Source organism: Pan troglodytes, chromosome 9 (assembly GCF_028858775.2).
Source record: "Pan troglodytes isolate AG18354 chromosome 9, NHGRI_mPanTro3-v2.0_pri, whole genome shotgun sequence".
Lineage (NCBI taxonomy): Eukaryota > Metazoa > Chordata > Mammalia > Primates > Hominidae > Pan > Pan troglodytes.
In genome coordinates, this window is record NC_072407.2 from 77,329,633 (window position 1) to 77,348,419 (window position 18,787).

At 52.6% G+C, this 18,787-nt stretch overlaps 1 protein-coding gene across 4 annotated transcripts in view; it reads right to left on the reverse strand.

Moving 5' to 3' along the window:
• The window catches only part of ARRB1 (arrestin beta 1), a 91,217-nt gene that overhangs the window by 44,074 nt on the left and 28,356 nt on the right, over positions 1-18,787 (reverse strand). The window contains exon 1 of one of the 4 annotated variants that reach the window (XM_016921617.4): positions 2,005-3,372. The exons of 2 other annotated variants lie outside the window; for them this stretch is intronic. In XM_016921617.4, the coding sequence (XP_016777106.1) occupies positions 2,005-2,009 (5 nt within the window). In that variant the 5' untranslated portion in view covers positions 2,010-3,372. Of the gene's footprint in view, positions 1-2,004; positions 3,373-18,787 lie in introns of those variants that run through there. One more of the 4 variants, XM_054661560.2, reaches the window with a different exon arrangement.

The following is an 18,787-nucleotide window of genomic DNA, read 5'->3' on the forward strand; positions in this document are numbered from 1 at the left end:
TTGTTAAACACAGCCAGTACCGTTGGTCCTTAGCCGGGGGCGAATTTGCACCCCAGGGGACACCTGGCAATGTCTGGAGACATTGTGGGCTGTCATGATTTGGGGAAGAGGTGCTACTAACATCTAGTAGGTAGAGGCCAAGGATGCTGCCTGCATAATGCACATGTCAGTCCCCCCAAACCCCCTGCAAAGGATCTCCAGACCAAAATGTTATGGTGCTGATGCTGAGAAACCCTGCTTGGAGCAGTGGCTCATGCCTGCAATCCCAGCACTCTGGGAGGCTGAAGTGGGAGGATCGCTTGAACCCAGGAGTTTGAGACCAGGCTGGGCAACATAGTGAGACCTGTCTTTAAAAAGAGAGAGGAAAAAAAAAAGTTCAAAAAAAAGAAAAATAGAAATCCTAATGTGAACTTACAATTAAATAAACTCTATTAAAAGCAAAGGGAATGCATTTTCTTTTCTTTTCTTTCTTTCTTTTTTTTTTTTTTTTTGAGACAAGAGTCTTGCTCTGTTGCCCAGGCTAGAATGTGGAATGCAGTGACATGATCTCGGCTCACTGCAACCTCCACCTCCTGGGTTCATGCAATTCTTGTGACTCAGCCTCCCAAGTAGCTGGGATTACCGGTAATGCGCTGCCACACCCACCCAGCTAATTTTTGTATTTTTTTTTTTTTTTGGTAGAGACGGAGTTTCACCATGTTGGCCAGGCTGGTCTTGAACTCCTGACCTCAAGTGATCCTCCAGCTTCTGCCTCCCAGAGTGCTGGAATTACAGGCATAAGAAACCATGCCTGGCCCAGGAATGCATTTTCAAAACTGATTACATACTAATTATTTTACTGTTGTTACTATCATACCCTCAAGGGTATTTATGCCTACTATACCTGTATGGTGGAAATGCTATACAATGGTGTCTACTGTTCATCTCTTCCCAACTGCACATTCAGTGACTTCACACTGGTAGAGTGAAATCTGAAGTCAGAGTATTTACATCACAGAAATTGGCAGATGCTAAAATCCCCCACCCTTCTTTTTTTCTGGAGGGCCAGTTGTTACCAGCACACTGTTGGTTGTAACCCAAAGTAGAGAAGATAAATTCACAAGCTTGATGAATCCTTCCCAGTTTCCAGCCTAGGCAGACGACTCAGCACCAGCCTGCTGTATGGATCAAGGATCTGAATGTGGTCGTGTGCACGCACTCTACACACCATGCACAGAAAGACATACACAAATACTAAACAATAACACACCTGCATCACACTCCACACACACATCTTGTCTACAAACCCCCACATATACAACATGCACACAGCATATAACCGACTAAACATGCACCCCACAGTAGCCCTTCAGTCAGCAGGGGAATAATTTGAATAATGACAAACACAAGCAAAAGAATGACAACCTGACTGACCAAATTCCTTGATATCTGAGCACCTTCACCTTTACTCCCTCCTCATCCTCTGTGATCCACCCTTCCCCGCACACCCCGACACCACACTGCAAAGGCAAAGGTCTCAACCCTCACAAGAAGCACCAAACCCACTGACCCCATTTCAGTCCTGCTGGAGGCCCTGGCCACCTGACTCCCCATCCCTGCTCTGTGCCCAGCTCTCAGGAGACTCCAGAGCTGAGTCTGACCTTGGCCCCTTCCCAGAGCCCATGAAAAGGAGTTCCCTGGGCAACTCCACCCACCTGACCACTTCAGCTGCCACCGATGCTAGTAAGTCCAAACCTCGTCTCCAGCCAGACCCTCTCTGACCCCCACCCATCAGCCTTCAGACATTTCTACTCGATGTCCCCCAACTCCTTAGACAAGTCCCAAACAGCCTTCCCCCATCTCCGCCCCGCACTGTTCCTCCCTGTGTTCTCCATCCCCACCTATGCCAGAGGCTGGTGCGCAGGAAGCACTCAATGCACATCTCATGGAGAGAGGAAGAAATCATGTAAATCCCAGAAAGGGAGGAAAAGCAAACTTCCTGGTGAGGCAGATAGAAAGTCTTACCCCATTTTACAGATGAGAGCCCAGAGATTCAGTGGAGTGAAGAGGCCAGCCCAGAAGCAGCGCCAAAGCCGTGGACTGTGAGGTGGAGGGAGCCTGAGCTGGGGGCTGCAGGCAGCAGCAGCCAGGCCAGGGCCAGCCCCGCAGGCTCAGCTCTCCCCAGCCCCAAGTGAGGGGTTAGTTACAAAGAAAAGGAAAAGGCGTTCCTGATACGCGTCCTGTTTCCTCTCCTCCTCCGGGCTTCTCGGGCCATGGAGGGCGGATGTCCCTGGGCTGGCAGCACTCTGCCTGTACACAGACGGGCAGGGGGTGAGGGTCTCCCCAAGGATGGTGACGGTCTCCCTAGACCACTTTCCATTCCAGCAGTCCAGCCTGCATGGAGACAGGGGCTCACCAGAGTGACCCCTCAAGTTTCCCTTCCAGCCCGGGGGAGCCCTTACCCCTTATCCCCAGTGGGTACTTGTCACAGCCAGGCACCTCCTGTCCATCAGAGGATCCCATACAGACACCTTCACCAGGAAGGCTTCTATGTCACCCTCACTTGCTGCAGGGGGCCTTCTTGCAGTCTCCTGTAAGGAGTCTCCTGTCTTCCCTTCCTCCCTGCCCCACAGCAGCCAAGTTTATAACTGCCCATCTCCGTCCGTAGCTGCTGCCTGTGGGACCTGAGCTCCCCATGAATCAGGGAGCGGAAGGGGTCAAAGTGAAGGGGTCAAAGGTGAAGGCCATAAATGGGGTTTCTTGAGTGAGAGGACAAGATAAGCCTCCATCAGACAGGGGTCCTTCCTGAGGACAGAGGTCAGGGCTCCTCTCTCAAATAGGGAATCTCTCTGAGGGAAGTGGCCATGGATCCCCCATCAGATTGGAGGCTCCTGCAGGATGGAGGCCATGCTTCATTCCTCAGGCACACAGCTCCTACAGAACAAGAGGACTGTGTCCCCTCTGTTACACAGAGAGTCCCAGGAAACAGAAGCCATGGTGCCCCATCAGACAGGAGTGTCCTGGAGGACAGGGCCATGCCTCCTCCATCACACCAGGAGCTCCCAGAGGGCACGATCCCCATCTGCTCCCTCTCCCCAGAAGTTCCCAGGACAGACTTCAGCTCAGTCTAACACACGGGGAAGGTCTTCCCTCTGGAGCAGAACTGACAGGGAGTCTTGCTCACACCCTCCCCTGCCCAGGGTCCCACTCCAACTCCCCATTTATGCTCTCCATTGAACTGAAGCCACCATGCCATATTTATGACAGCTGTGTGTCTGGGCAGAGGCCAGCAACCTCTGGAGAGATGGCAGGGGGCAACAGGCGGATCCCTGACAAGAGGATCCCAGGACAGGCCATGGCTCCAGCTCTGGCTGGATGTGACCCAGATGGGTATCCACACCTGGCTCTGCCAGTAACTGAGCAAGCCTCTTCCCCCGTGGCCATGGATAGCACCATCCCCATCATCAAACTTTATCAGCACTCACTCCTGGCTAAAGTGGAATAAAGCATCAGGGACAGGGGATAGCAGGCCCTTCCTTAGTCCCACTGTGAGGACAACACTGGCCCTCCCTGGGTGCCAGCCTTGAGCCTGGCCCAAGCAACTTCCACAGTCATCTTTCCTACTCACGGCAGCTCCAGGGAACTGCTATTAGTTAGCATCGATCCACAAAGTACTTTGCCGACACTTTATGAGCTCAGTCTCACCAGAGGCCCCAGGGGCCATGAGCAAGAGGCAGAAACCAAGGCCCAGGAGCTCAGGCCACTGAGTAGAGCCAGGGAGTCGCTGAGCCAGCATTTGAAACCAGGCCCCATGACCAAGGCCCAAGCGAGCCCAGAGACAGCACTAAGTAAATGTTTACTGAATGCCCATTCACTGAAAAGCAATCTGACTGGATTTTGGTAACAATCTGGGCATATTTTCTTATTAAGAAATTTGGCCTGGCACAGTAGCTCACGCCTATAATCCCAGCACTTTGGGAAGCCAAGGCGGGTGGATCACGAGGTCAGGAATTCAAGACCAGCCTGGCCAACATGGTGAAACCCCGTCTCTACTAAAAATAAAAAAAATTAGCTGGGTGTGATGGCACACACCTATAATGCCAGCTATTCGGGAGGCTGAGGCAGGAGAATTGCTTGAACCTGGGAGACGGAGGTTGCAGTGAGCCAAGATCGCACCACTGCACTCCAGCCTTGGCGACAGAGTGAGAATCCATCTCAAAAAAAAAAAAATAGCCCTACAATAATATTTTTTTCTGGAGAAAGGGTCTCACTATATTGCCCTAGCTGGTCTTGATCTCCCGGGCGCAAGTGAGCCTCCCACCTCGGCGTCCTGAGTAGCTGCAATTACAGGTACATGCCATCATGCCCAGTGATTATTTTAAGACATACCATTTGTTAATTTGTCATGTGCTAGGTACTTTAAATATTTATGTTTAATCTCAAGGATAACTCAAGGAGAAAAAGCCAGTATCCTCATTTTACAGAATTGGAAACTGGAGGCTAGGGAGGGGAAGAGAAAAGTTACCCAGTTCAGGGGAGGCAACGCCCGCCTGGCGGCCCCAAAGCCCCTGCTCCTTTTCCGGCCCACACAGCTCCCTGTGCTCTCAGAAGGTGGCCTGGGGAGGCCGGAGGCCCACAAATGGGCGCAGCCAACATCAAAGTGCTCAGGCAGCCTGCCTGGTGGGCCTGACCCCACATTGCAGGGATCCCTGGAGGAGAGGGCTCAAGCCCTGCTCCCTCAGAGAGCTTTGCCAGGCCTCTCTGAGGGCACCTATTTCACACCCCTGCCTTGGTGGGAATCATTCATTTGAGAACTTGCCCCCCAGGATGGGAGCTCCTCCAGGGCAAGGCCTGTGCTTGGCACAGAGAAGGTGCATCATAAAGGAGTTAAGGGCACAGGCTTAGGGTCAGGCAGGCCTGTAGCCTCATCACCCTGCAACGCAGCCGTCTTGAGTGAAATGAGGCCCTGGCACAGAGTTGGAGCTCTGTGAATGGTGAGAATACTAACCCCCACCACAGCAAGCAGACCCACTGGTGGCCTTGGGCAGGTCCTTGTCCATCTTGGCTTCAGCTGGCTTACGTGCTGTCACTGGGGGTCACATTACCTCACAGGAGGCTAGGTAGGTGGGAGGAAATAATGGGTATATGAGGAGTCCTGGGGAGACCAGAGTGCTGAGCAGAGACAAAGGCCTGATATTAGGACAGGGCTGAATTATTGAGCATTTTAAATAAATGCATTTCCATTACTTCCAAGAATACACAGGCCTTGCAGATAAGGTGGGCACAGCAAAGCCAACCAAGAGCAGCTGTGCCTCAGTGAGGCAGGGAGCAGGGGAGGAGCATTCTAGAGCATCTCCAGACCATTCCCCAGACATACACTGGGACTTGGTAATATGCAACCCCCAAACCTTCCACCTTCTCCTCAAAACAGTTCCCTTTTATGGCTTCAGGAGGGGTAGTAAGAAGCCCGCAGGAGGAACGGTGCTGGCCCTCTTAGCCACCAACCTATCTGGAGTGACCTTCCCAGAACCAGCTCTGCCTGCCACAACCTAGAAGCTCAAGCCATCTGATCCCAAACCTCGGGGAGAACTGCGCAAATGGAAATGGATGTGGGGAGCAATGGGGAATGGGGTCTCGCTCTCTCCCCTGGTATTTAATGGCTATGTTTGGACACGGCATCTTACCTTTCCTGTCCTCACCTGGATAATAGGGCAACACAGCCTGCTCCAGGGTGTTGAGGGGGATGAAAGGCCAACGTCTGTATGCGCCTGGCATGTAACCTGGGTTCAACATAGGTAGGTGAGTGCACTGAGAGGCACTGGGAACACCAAGGGGGACAAGGCCATCCAGGGCCCTGCCTCTGTGGGGCTTAAAGTCTAGCAGGGGGGAAAAGGTATAAGGAATCGCATGTAAGAACACCTGCAGGAAGTGGAGGAGCCTTTGGTCACCATGCTACATTGTTTCCAACATTTATTTGATACTCTCTGTGTATCCAACCGGCACCAGGCAGTGGGACACAGGCTTCCCAGGGGGTTTGGAGTGTGATGGATGAGCTTACGGAATGTGCTTCCTTAAGACCTAGATGGCCTTTCCTTCAGCACCTTCCTTTGGCTCACATTTCACCCTCATGAGGAAACCTCATGAGCAACTCAGCCCCTGTGCTGTCTGATTATCAGCAGGAGGCAGTGGGCATGGGCATTCATGCCACAGAGAGAGAAGGACCTGAATGATTTGGTTGCCTGCTTTTAGCTCAGGTTCATGTGAATCTGATTGAGTCAGTCATGCGGTCTGCTCAATTCTAAGGGCTGGACTGACATGTGGCAACTTTGTACAGGCCAGACCCCAGGAGGCCGGCTCCCCAATTGCCTTTGCCACACTGCCTCTGTCCCACCACAACCACAGTGACCTTAAGGAGCAGAAGGGTCTGTTACAAATGTACTGCCCACATAGGGTAGGGGAGACAGATGTCCAAACCAACACCCAGCCCACCAAAGGCACCCTATGAGAGGGTTATAAGGAGACCACAGGGCCAGGCGCGGTGGCTGATGCCTGTAATCCCAGCACTTTGAAAGATCAAGGCAGGCAGATCATCTGAGGTCAGGAATTCGAGACCAGCCTGACCAACATGGTGAAACCCCGTCTCTACTAAAAATACAAAATTAGCCTGGCGTGGTGGCACATGCCTGTAATCCCAGCTACTTGGGAAGCTGGGGCAGGAGAATCACTTGAACCCGGGAGGCACAGGTTGCAGTGAGCTGAGATGGTGCCGTTGCACTCCAGCCTGGGCAACAAGAGTGAAACTCTGTCTCAAGAAAATATAAAAATTAAAAAAATTAAGAGGCCACAGCAATTCCGAGAAAGGAGCAGCTCCATTCTTTCTGGGATGGGCAGGGGGCTGTTGAGAAAGTTACAGAGAGCAGGTGACATCTGAGCTGGACTTGAAGCACAATGAAGAGTTTGTCAGATTGTCAAATTGCAGAAGAGAACGTTAAAGGAACAGGCTATGCATGGAATGCACATCCTTACATAGCAGACTGCACATTTCAAAAATCAGTTCAAAATCACAATCTCGTTTCACCCTCTCAAATCCCATAATGGTGTTATTAACTGCCTCTCCCACGGCCCTCCACCTGCCACACACAGGCAAACAAAAAAAGTAAGGTCCAGTGAAGGCAGATGGTGAGCCCCAGGGCAAACAAACGGTGACTGATTTCTGAGTAGAGGGAAGTGAGGGGTGGACTCTGGCTGAAATGGTCCTCTTCTCACTGAAGTGGGGGATTCCTGAATTCCTATCTGGCGGCAGCACCCCACTTCGGCCCCTGCTGGCCTGTGACACCCTCCTCTCATCCCCAGCATACACACACACTCCTCCGGCCACCAGGGCCTGTCAGAAGGGGCTGGCTGAGAGGGGACGGCCGGCAGAGGAACCAAGCAGCAGGGCCTGGGCCGAGGGGCTGGGAAAAAGCTGACCATTCTCGAAGGCCCAGATCGGAGGCCCTGCCCAGCCTCTTCCCCTCCTCTGAGTGCTGATCACCTCAGCCTCTCCCGCTGCAAGTCTCCTTCCATGGCCTCTCCTCTCCCATCTCTTGCAGTGGCTGCTGCCGGCCTCTCCCTTCTCCTTCCTCCACCCTCGCCCTCCCCGGGGAGTGGTGAGCTCAGCCTTTCCCAGCAGCCGTCCCTAGGAATGATGGGAAATGCACCACCGGGAACTGAGAACAGGCCTGCCCCTGGGAAGGAGTGGGAGAAGAGGTGTCGGGGACAGGGCTCAAGTCTGCCACTTCCTAGGACCCCTGACCGCCGAAGGGACAGTCTGCCTGTGTGTACTGCATGCTGGAAAGACATGGGCTCAGACTGTGTGGACTGCCAGGGGCCTCGTCTTACAGATGGGGAGACAAAGGCCCCAGGAGAGGAGAAAGGGGACTGACTGCCTGTCCCAGGCATTGGGAGCCTTTCACTTGTCTTGCCTCATGTCATCCTCACAACTGCTCTGCAAGGTATGTGCAGTAGGCTGAGTAACAGCCCCCCGAGATGCCCACATCCTAATCACCAGAGCTGTGGCTGTGTTGGGTCATGTGGTAGAAGAGATTCTGCAGATGTGATTTTGTTCAGGGCCTTGAGATGGAGAGATTATCCTGCATGACCTGGGTGGGCCCAATGTCATCACAAGGGTCCTGACAAGAGGGAGGCAGGAGGGTCAGAGAGAGTAAAGGCGATGGGATGATGGAAGCATTGAAAGACAGACGAAAATCTACACTGCTGGCTTCAAAGCTGGAGGATGGGGCTGGGAGCCAAGGCATGCAGACAGCTTCTGGAAGCCAGCAGAGGCAAGGGAATGGATCCCCGCTAGAGTTTCCAGATGACACAGCCCTGACAACCCATTTCAGGACTTTGGACCTCCAGAACTGTAAAGAATATATTTGTGTTGTTTTAAGCCACTAAATATATGGTAATTTGTAACAGGAGTAATAGGAGACTAATACGACAGGCATTCTTATTCCCATTCTGCGGACCAGGAAACTGAGGCTCACAGAAGGCTCATAACTCCCTCAGGCCAGGTGTGGTGGCTCACACCTGTAATCCCAGCACTTTGGGAGGCCAAGGTGGGCAGATCACTTGAGGTCAGGAGTTCGAAACCAACCTGGCCAACATGGTGAAACCCTGTTTCTGCTAAAAATACAAAAATTACGGGCGTGGTGGCTCATGCCTGTAATCCCAGGTACTTGGGAGGCTGAGGCAGGAGAATTGCTTAAAGCTGGCAGGTGGAGGTTGCAGTGAGCTGAGATTGAGCCACTTCACTCCAGCCTGCGTGACAGAGTGAGACTCCATCTCAAAAAATAATAACAATTATAATAATAACTCCCTCAGGTCCTGCGGGAATCTCTATGGGCGCTTAAGGTTGGGGGCCCCTCAGCCAGGGCTTCAGGCTAGGGGGAGAGTCTGAGGAGGAGGCAGCGGTCTGCCACTGTAGGCTAAGGCTGAGGACAAGAGAGAGAACTGGAGAAGGTTAAGATTTGTGCCTTATTACAGCTGGGCCCTTCCAGATCCCGTGACTAAGAACTGCCATGTCCTGACTGAGAAGCAGGGAGGCGTGTGACACACAGGAAGGGCCCTGGCTGTGCAGCTGGGATTGGCTGGCTGAGTGTTTGCCGGATTAACTCAGATGAAATGAAATCCCCTACTTAGCTCTTGGATCCTGATAAAACCCCTGTGAGGAAACTCCTTATCCTTCTGCATTACTGGTAAGGAAAATGGGTCCCCCGGGTTAGTGACTGGCCCAAGTTCTCCCAGCTAGTAAGCAGTGGAGTCTGGGTATTCATAATGAGCAACAGAAAAAGCATCACAGCCAGGCCTGATGGCTATTGAGTGCTTCCTACGTGCCTAACACTGCCTTAACAGTTGCAGGCATTTTCTCAGTCATTCCAGATGCAAACCTGATCACGTGCCTCCTCTGCCTAAAAACTCTTAACCGCTCCCAAGAGCTCTTCACAATCTGGCCTCTGTCCAGCCTCCAGCCTCCCTCCCACCATGCTCCCTGCCCCCACACACCCTCCAGCCACACTGACCTTGGTCAGTTCCCTGGAGCCACCAACTTCCTTCTCACTTCGGGGTCTCCCACAGGACTCCAGCCCCACCAGCCTGGGGCCCCACTAACACAGGGTGGAGAAACCATGGGTCCTGGCCACCTCTGCTCCCCATTGTGGGTAAGGAAGGGATAGGGCCAGGGGTCAGCCCACAATGGCAAGGGGCCTGGGAGGCTGGAGTCGAGAGGGCCCAAGTCAGCCAGTCATCTTCTTAGTAAAGATAACAGCAGACTGGATGCAGCAGGGCATGGTGGCACAGCTCCCAGGGATGCCCCCCCTCCACCAGAAATGCAGACCCCAGGACACTGGAGCAGAGGGGGTTTGTGGAACACAAGGTGTCCCCTTAAGAGCATGCATGGCAACATGAGGCCCACAGAAGGGCAGGACTTGCTGCAGGCCCCACAGTGTCACTCTGGGAGTCAGGTCAGAGCAATGGTTAAGGCTTCGGGGTCTGCCACTCACTAGCTGGGTAACTGAACCTCTGACTCTCGTCTCTAACAACAGCACGTTTTTTTTTCTTTGAAAAAAAAACTTTGTTGCCCAGGCTGGAGTGCAGTGGCACCATCACAGCTCACTGCAGCCTTGACCTCCCCAGGCTCAGGTGATCCTCCCACCTCAGCCTCCCAAGTATCTGGGACTACAGGCATGCGCCACACCACCACACCCAGCTCATTTTTGTATTTTTTGTAGCGATGGGGTTTCGCCATGTTGCCCAGGCTGATCTCAAACTCCTGACCTCCCTCAGGTGATCCACCCGCCTCAGCCTCCCAAAGTGCTAGGATTACAGGCGTGAGCCACCACGCCCAGCCAACAGTGCCTTTCTTCACTGATGCATGTGGAGCACCTGGTTCAGTGCCCGGTGAACAGAGAGGCCCGTGGTAGATGACAGCTGCTCTTTCCATTGAGAGAGCAGGGCCTGCACTCGGGGCGCCTGGGTCCCAGTTAGTGCTGCTTCCACCACCACCACCACCCCACGCTGCTGGATGGGGGAGATCACCCGCTGTAGTGAATTTTAACAATTTCATATTGCTTGGGCACCCATTCTGAGTATGTCAGACTTTCTCGTACCAGAAGCGGGGCTCAGTCACCCTTGACACAGCTTCCAGTGCTCGGCCTCCTCCCAGTTCCTCAATGTGATCCATCCAGGCATCTGCCTTATGCAACCTCCTCCTGGTGACCACCTCGCCATGGGACAGCCAGACAGAAGCCACCTAACTTGCCCATTGACCCCCACACCCACATGGGCTGCATGGATTTGCCGCAGTGACCCCCCTCAGTCACCATGCCTTATGCCTGCTTGCTCTAATCCCAGCAATTATATTTACCCACAGAAACTGTGTGGGTAACATCTTGCACCCCAACAAAGCCTCCAGTCCACAGGTCCTCCCATCTCTCTCTTGCTCCAACTCACTGGCTAAGCACGGGGTCCCAGGCAGCTTCCCGCTGCCCTCCCCTCTGTGAGTAATACTCTGCTTCTGTTATTTCCCGGGTTTTGCTGGCTACTTCCTCTGTGTCTCACCTGACCACGTACTCTCCTAGAGAGTGGTTTTCTTGGTAGGAATAAACGGACACAGGTCAGAAAAGAGCCACAAGGCGCCTTCCACTATAAGCCAGTTTCCTGTGAGAGAGACACCTGGTCACGGCTGGATACTTAGGCATCAGACCATCCACCAGGATAAAGAAGCATCTCATGAAAGGCACACTGTGGACCCCCACAACCACCTGCCCTGGAACTCCGTCAGCAGGGCTAGAATTTATAGCCATTCTGAGAGAGAGATCTCAAGACCAAATTAGAGGAAAATACACTCACGCCACCCCTACTCTATGATATAGCTGGGTGGGTTTAATTAACCCCTCAGGTGGGACCCAAACAGGGAGGACACCTGGAGAGGTGGCACTCAGCTGTTTCTGGAGCCTCTGCTTCTGGGCCTCAAAGCTGGTTACAGGTGGGGTGCCGTGGCTCATGCCTGTAATCCCAGCACTTTAGGAGGCCGAGGCAGACAGATCACCTGAGATCAGGAGTTCAAGACCAGGCTGGCCAACATGGTGAAACCCCGTCTCTACAAAAATACAAAAATTAGCCAGGCATGATGGCGGGTGCCTGTAATCCCAGCTACTTGGGAGGCTGAGGCGGGAGAATTGCTTGAACCTGGGAGGCAGAGGTTGCAGTGAGCCAAGATTGCACCATTGCACTCCAGCCTGGGTGACAGAGTGAGACTCTGTCAAAAAAAAAAAAAAAAAGTGCTGGTTATGTCCTTATCTCCTCTGGTCATCTATAGAAAAGAGGTGATCGGCTTCGTTTTCCTTACAATTAAAGGAAGGGGCCAGCACTGCCCCAGCAGAGTGAGCCTAGGCTAGAGGAACTCCTAATTCAAAACTGAGCTCCCTACTTGCAAACCGACAGAAGGGAAAGAGGAATGGACTATTCACTGAGCACTTCCAGCGGGTGGGTGTCATGGGAACCTGCCATGAAACATCTCCCTTAAACCCCACAACAGCACAACGAGAGGGGCTAGGCAGTAGTCCAGTCCCATTTTGCCGGGCACGATGGCTCACCCCTGTAATCCCAGCAACTCAGAAGACACAGGCAGGAGAATCATTTAAGGACAGGAGGTCAAGAGCAGCCTAGGCAAGACAGTGAGACTTATCTCTTAAAAAAAATTTTTTTTAAATTAAAAAAAATAATAGGCCAGGTGCAGTGGCTCATGCCTGTAATCCCAGCACTTTGGGAGGCTGAGGTGGGCAGATCATGAGGTCAGGAGTTTGAGACCAGCCTGGGCAATATGGTGAAACCCCATCTCTACTAATAATACAAAAATTAGCCATGTGTAGTGGCGCGTACCTGTAGTCCCAGCTACTCGGGAGACTGAGGCAGAAGAATCGTTTGAACCCGGTAGGTGGAGGTTGCAGTCAGCCGAGATCGAGCTACTGCCCTCCAGCCTGGGCAACAGAGCGAGACTCCGTCTCAAAATAATAATAATAATAATCCCATTTTGCTTACATGAAGCTAAGGTTCCCAGAGGTAAAACAACTTAACTTGTGGCACTGGCTGGCAAAGTCATTCTCCTCCACTGTGTCAGGTGGCCTCTGGGTAACGGCCCCATTTCCATTCTAAATGGCTACAGTCTAGGGTCTTTTTGAAGGAAAGGAACCCAGACCAGGAAGATGAGGCCCCCAAAGCAGCCTCTCATCCACCCTTAGCCCCTATGGCCCATCTCCTCCCTCCAGGTGCTCTCCCCTCCCATCAGCCTACCCCAGAGGCTGGTTATTAATTTCTGTGAAAATAACACATAGCAGTGCTGCTGCCTCCCCCAACCCCCGACGGCATCCTCACCCCCACACCCGGTTCACAGCCACTCCTTCTCTGAGTTTTGCTCCTTTGGCACTTCCAAAGCCTTTAGTGAGCTGCAACTAGGTCAGATCCCCCCATCAGACAATCTCCTGTGCCTGCACTTTTCCCTCGGAGCACATTTCACAGTGTGCATCTCTTGCCGTCTGTCTACCTGCTCCAGACCATAAGCCCCATTAAGCCAAGGACATGTCTGTTTTGCTGCCATGGTATCCCCAGGGGTGTGCACCGCACTGGCACCCAGCCTCAGAGTCACTCCACACTCACCTGTGCCAGGCCCTGTGCTAAGAGCTGTGCTTAGGCATCACACTTAACCCCCATCAGTGCTCCAGCAGAGTCAGAATGATCATCCAGCTGCACAGATGAGGACAGCGAGACTCTGAAAGGTGAAGTGACTTCCTGGAGGTTACCCCCTAGCCTGGGTCACGGCAGGGACCAGCACCGAGGACTAGCTACATAATTTGTGCGCCCCGGTGCAAACTGAAAATGTGCTCAGATGTCAAGACAAAGTCCTCACTCGAAGTCAAAGCCAGGCTCCACCCACCGAGATGCTTAGGTCCCCTAAGGCAGTGGGTCTCACACTTGAGCTGGGGTCACAATCACTGGAAGGGCTTGTTAAAAAACAGGTTGCTGGGGCCCAGTCCTAGAGTTCTGATTCAGTGGATGTGATGTAGGCCTGGGAATAAGCATTTCTAACTTTTTTTTTTTTTTTTTTTTTTTTTTGAGAGAGAGAGAGATTGGATCTCACTCTGTTGCCTCGGCTGGAGTACAGCACAATCATAGCTCACTGCAGCCTCGAACTCCTGGACTCAAACAATCCTCCAGCTTCAGCCTCCTGAGTAGCTGAGACTACAGGAACATGCCTGGCTAATTTTTTTATTATTATTTGTGGAGACAAGGTCTCACTATGTTGCCCAGGCTAGTCCTGAACTCCTGGGCTCAAAAGATCTCCCCGTGGCTGGGCACGGTGGCTCATGCCAATAATCCCAGAACTTTGGGAGGCCAAGGTGGGCGGGGCACCTGAGGTCAGGAGTTCGAGACCAGCCTGGCCAACATGGTGAAACCCCATCTCTACTAAAAATACAAAAATTAGCTGGGCATGGTGGCATGCACCTTTAATCCCAGCTACTCAGGAGGCTGAGGCAGGAGAATTGCTTGAACCTGGTAGGCGGAGGTGGCAGTGAGCTGAGATCACGCCACTGCACCCTAGCCTGGGCAACAGAGTGAGACTCTGTCTCAAAAAAAAAAAGCAAGAGAGATCCTCCCGCCTCAGCCTCCCAAAGCACTGGCACTGGGATTATAGGAGTGAGCCACTGCGCCCAACATAACTGTTGCATTTCTAAAGGGGATGCTGATGCTGTGGCCCACAGACACTGAGAACTGGGCTGTCAGGGCTGAGGATGTCCAGGATCCTTCAAACAATAGTCAGGCCCTCAGTCCAAATGGCCAGCCCTACTAAGAAGGAGAGGAGCACATGGGAGTAGGGGCAGAAGGAAAGGAGGAAAAAGAAAAACTTTACACAAGTTTCCTTGTTTGATTTTCATAACAATCTTGCCAGGTAGGTTCTATTATCTTTATTATAGAAACAACTGTAGCACACAGAAGTCAATAATTTACCCCGGGTCCCAGCCAGGAAATTACGGAGACCAGAACTGAACCTGGTTCTATCTATGTTAGGTAGCTAGAACCTGCTTGAACCACAGCTGGCTCCAACAGGTTCAAACCCCATAACCTGCTCGCCCAGGGGAGCAGAGCCCAAGCCTCAGGAGGGAAGGATTAGCACAGCCTCAAGCCCTGGGGAGCCCTGGCAAGCCCCCAGGATCCTCCCCTTCCACTGCCTGCGTGCTCTCCAAGCCCAGGCCTGCAGCACAGAGACCTGGGACCAGGTGAGGGGGCCAATCACTGGTGCCACTCCAGCAGGCCAGGGTGCCCATGCCCAGATGAAAGGTTCCTCACACATGTCCTAAGTGCCAGATCTGACCACACTGTTTCAGACTTTGCACAGGCTGCTCCTGCCTGGAATGCCCTTCCCACCCTGCCTCTCTGTCCAACTCTTACTCATCCTTCAAAATGCGGTTGGGCTCTGGGAAGTGTTCCCTCAGCACCTTGTCCGTCCTCACTGCTCCATCAGGTCACCCTGCGATTTCCTGGCTGCTCCTCCAGCCATTCACTGCACAAAAATTTAATAAGCATCTGCCCTGCCCCAGGCACAGTGCAAGGTGCTAAGGCTACAAGGCCGAGGTTGGGCTCTGTCAGGCCAGGATGTACGTTGGTTTCATCCCTGTGAAGCTCTGTAAGCCAGGAGGAGCAGACAGGGAAAGGGACCGTGAGGGTCCCCAGGGGGACCCCGTGGGGTTTGAAAAATTAGAAGTACTCAAATTCTACATTCCAGGCCACTGCCTAGGTGGTGGGGTGGAGGGTAGCCCCCACCCAGTGCTTCCAGGCCTGGAGTAAAGATGCTTGGCAAAGCAGCACAAAACTCCTACCAAACAAATACGAAGCATGCTATGTACCTCTGTGTCAAGAGGCCCAGTTGGCTGTGAACTCCCCAGGAAACCGAGGCCCCATCGGGGACAGGGATGAGACCAAAGTCCCCCCCAGAGCAGGAGGCAGCCCTGGAGTGGTCCTGCAGCCTCTTCTCCCAGGAGATTTGGGCTTCAACAGAGGAGGAAGAGAAGAGGTGAGGTGCCCCCATCCTGAAGGATTTGCCTGCAGACCCTCCACTGGCGAAGAGGGCATTAAGGGTGCACCCTGGGAAGCCACAGCCCACAGAAGCCCCAGGCCGGAGAGGATGGCTGCTGCCTGCCCAAGGTGGGGAGGGGGCTGGAGTGGAGCCAGGCTGGCGGAGGAAACATCTTGATCAGCAAGCGGGAGGAAAGGAGGAGGAATGAGAAAGGAGGAAAGAGCCAGACATGCAAACTCCTCCGCCTCCTCCTTCCAACCAAAACAGAATCCCCAGCAGACTGAGACCTGTGGAGAAGGAGGCAGGAAAGAAGCTGAGGCCTCCAAGGGCGGGTGGCTGGATGGTGGCCCTGAGGCTGGAGCCTCTGAAAGCTTGGGGGGCTGGATAGCCCCACCAGAGATGGGGAGGGATCAGTCATCAGGGCCTGCTCAGCTCTGTACCCGCAAGGGCTGAAGGCTCCAGGAGGAAGAGGCCATGGGCTCCACATGGTAACTCCGATTCCTCCTTCGAGACCCCACTCAAGTACCCAACTCTTCCCAAAGCCCTCAGACCTGACCTCAGCTGGGCTGGCTCCAGCACCGCACAAACTCAAAAACATTGTAGAGTAAAATTCATCCTAGTCTCTGGAAAGCCTGGAATCTGCTAGGAAACCCAAGGAACCCAGAAGAGGAAGTGCCAGCACAGAGATGGCCCTGGACTCCCAGACCACTGGGCGCTGGGACACACTTCATTTCCATTCGCAAAGCCTTCATGGGGGCCTTTTCCTCTGGTGGGACAGGAGGCTGGGATGAGGAGACAGGAGGGGCCATGGGAGCTGAGTAATAGGGAGACATCATCTTTGCCCCTCTGCCCTCAACACACACACGCGCACACACACACACATACACTCACTAGTGGGGGCTAAGAGGCTCCCAGGGACCTATGTGTCTTGGACAAATCCTTTGACTTCTCTTGTTCTCTGTTTTCCCTCACTTGCACACCTGCTTTCCTGCCCTCCTTCCTTTCAGGAGAGGCACAAGGTAAAGTTTAGGCCTCCAGGTAGGTAAAAACAAAGGCCTCTGGTATGACCTCAGCACGTGGAAGAAAATCCCACCCCACGTGGAAGAAAATCCCACCCCACTCCTGCTCACTCCCCCCACCACCATCCCCCCACCTCTTTCCTCAGGACTCTATTATGGCAGAGTGAGCCTGGGAGGCAGAAGCTGTGGTCAGGAAAGTAGGCAGCCAGGCTTGGAGCCCAAGGGGAGAGTGACCACCAAAGTAACCCATCTCCTGTCCAGGGCCTTTTCTCTCCTTCTCTCCCTGCTGGCGGAAACCACCTTCCTTACACACATCCTCACCACCATTTGAGAGAGGCTTTATGGGATGACTTTAGTCTGTGTTTTCCTTACAGCCCTCATCTGAGTTACTTGAAGCTGCTGGAATTTAGGGGTCCTTCTTTCATTCACTTTTTTATTCTAGTGAACCGGTCTGCCTTGGTTGGAACCGGCTAGAGGGCATCAGTCAAGTGACCTCCCCTCACTCAACTTGTTTCTTCATCTGTAAAATGGGATAATAGCAGTGCCCACCCCATCAGGTTGTTCTGAGGATTAAGTGAGTATAGTGTCTGGCACCTAGTAATACACGTTAGATCTTCTTATGAATATTCAACAGAATTTATTGAGCACCTATTGTGTGTCAGATGCTGTAGGCCATCAGACATATGGTGAATAGGGCAGATTCGGGCAAAGGGCCCTGTCTACATAAAGCTTCCCTTCTGGCCAGGGAAACTGCAGGGCTCTGCACTACACAACTCCTTTGGTTACCGTGACACAGATCACAGTGCAAACAGAACACAGAGCGTTCCTACAAGCAGGTAACACAGCAGCCCTGCAAGACAGGCATCATACAAACAAGTATACGGTGACTCTCACAATAAATGCTATAAAGTGGAGGGCTCCAAGAGCCCAGGATGGGCACAGACCAGCCTGAGGAGTCAGGGAAGTCTTCCCCAAGAAAGTGACATCTGGGCTAAGAGTTGAAGAAGCAGCAGTACTAACTCCAAAAGGGACAAGGGCTGGGGTGCTGAATTGGGGCAAAACAAAACCAAACCTACCAGCCAGACGCCTGTTATCCTAGCACTTTGGGAGGTTGAGGCGGATGGATCACCTGAGGTCAGGAGTTCGAGACCAGTCTGGCCAACATGGCAAAACCCTGTCTTTACTAAAAATACAAAAACTAGCCAGGCATGGTGGCACATGCCTGTAATCCCAGCTACTTGGGATTCTGAGGCAGGAGAATCGCTTGTACCCAGGAGGCAGAGGTTGCAGTGAGCCAAGACCATGCCACTGCACTCCAGCCTGGGCAACAGAGCAAGACTCCATCTCAAAAAACAAAACAACAACAACAAAAAACACCAAACCTACTACGGGAAGGTTCTAGGGGGAGACAGGGGAATCACTGAAGGTACAAGGCCAGCAGGGACATGGGGGCAGGGCCTGGTCACCAGAAGGCCAGATCAGAAGTGTGGATATTACTCTGTCACCGTGATAAGGTGTTGGTGGGGTTTCAGCAGATAATTGACACAATGCAGTCATGCTTTAGTACGTTCACTTTGGCTGCTGGGAGGCGAATGGAAGGGCAGAGAGACTGGAGTGGAAGCAGAGAGACCAGTTAGGAGGCAGATTCAACTAGACTGCTCTGGGTTCAAATCCTAGATCTGCCGTTTATTAGATGGGAAACCTCTCAGGGTCTCAGTTTTCCCTTCTGTAAAATGGAGATTACAACAGTGTCTACTTCCCTGGGTTGTTGTGAGGATTAAATGAGCAACTTTATGCATGTAAAGAACTTGGAACAATACCTGGACCACAGGAAGTGCTGTATGTTTTGCTGATATTATTCATCTGGGTCAGAAATGAGGGTGGCCCAGATTAGGGAGGTAGCAATGAGAGAGAAAGAGAAAACTGGACAGATTCAGAGATAAAATCAATAGGTCTTGCTCCAAGCAACCAGCTGCTCCAGCCCACCTTGTGCCACCTGCAACCATCAGAGAGACCCTAAGCCAGAACTGCCCAGCGGAGCTCTTCCCAAACTCCTGACCTACAGAAACCACAGTCCATAACAAAATGAATGTTGTTGTTTTGAGCCACTAAGTTTTTGGGTGATTTGTTATGTAGCAAAAGATAAATGGAACAACCCACATTGAAATGTACCTAG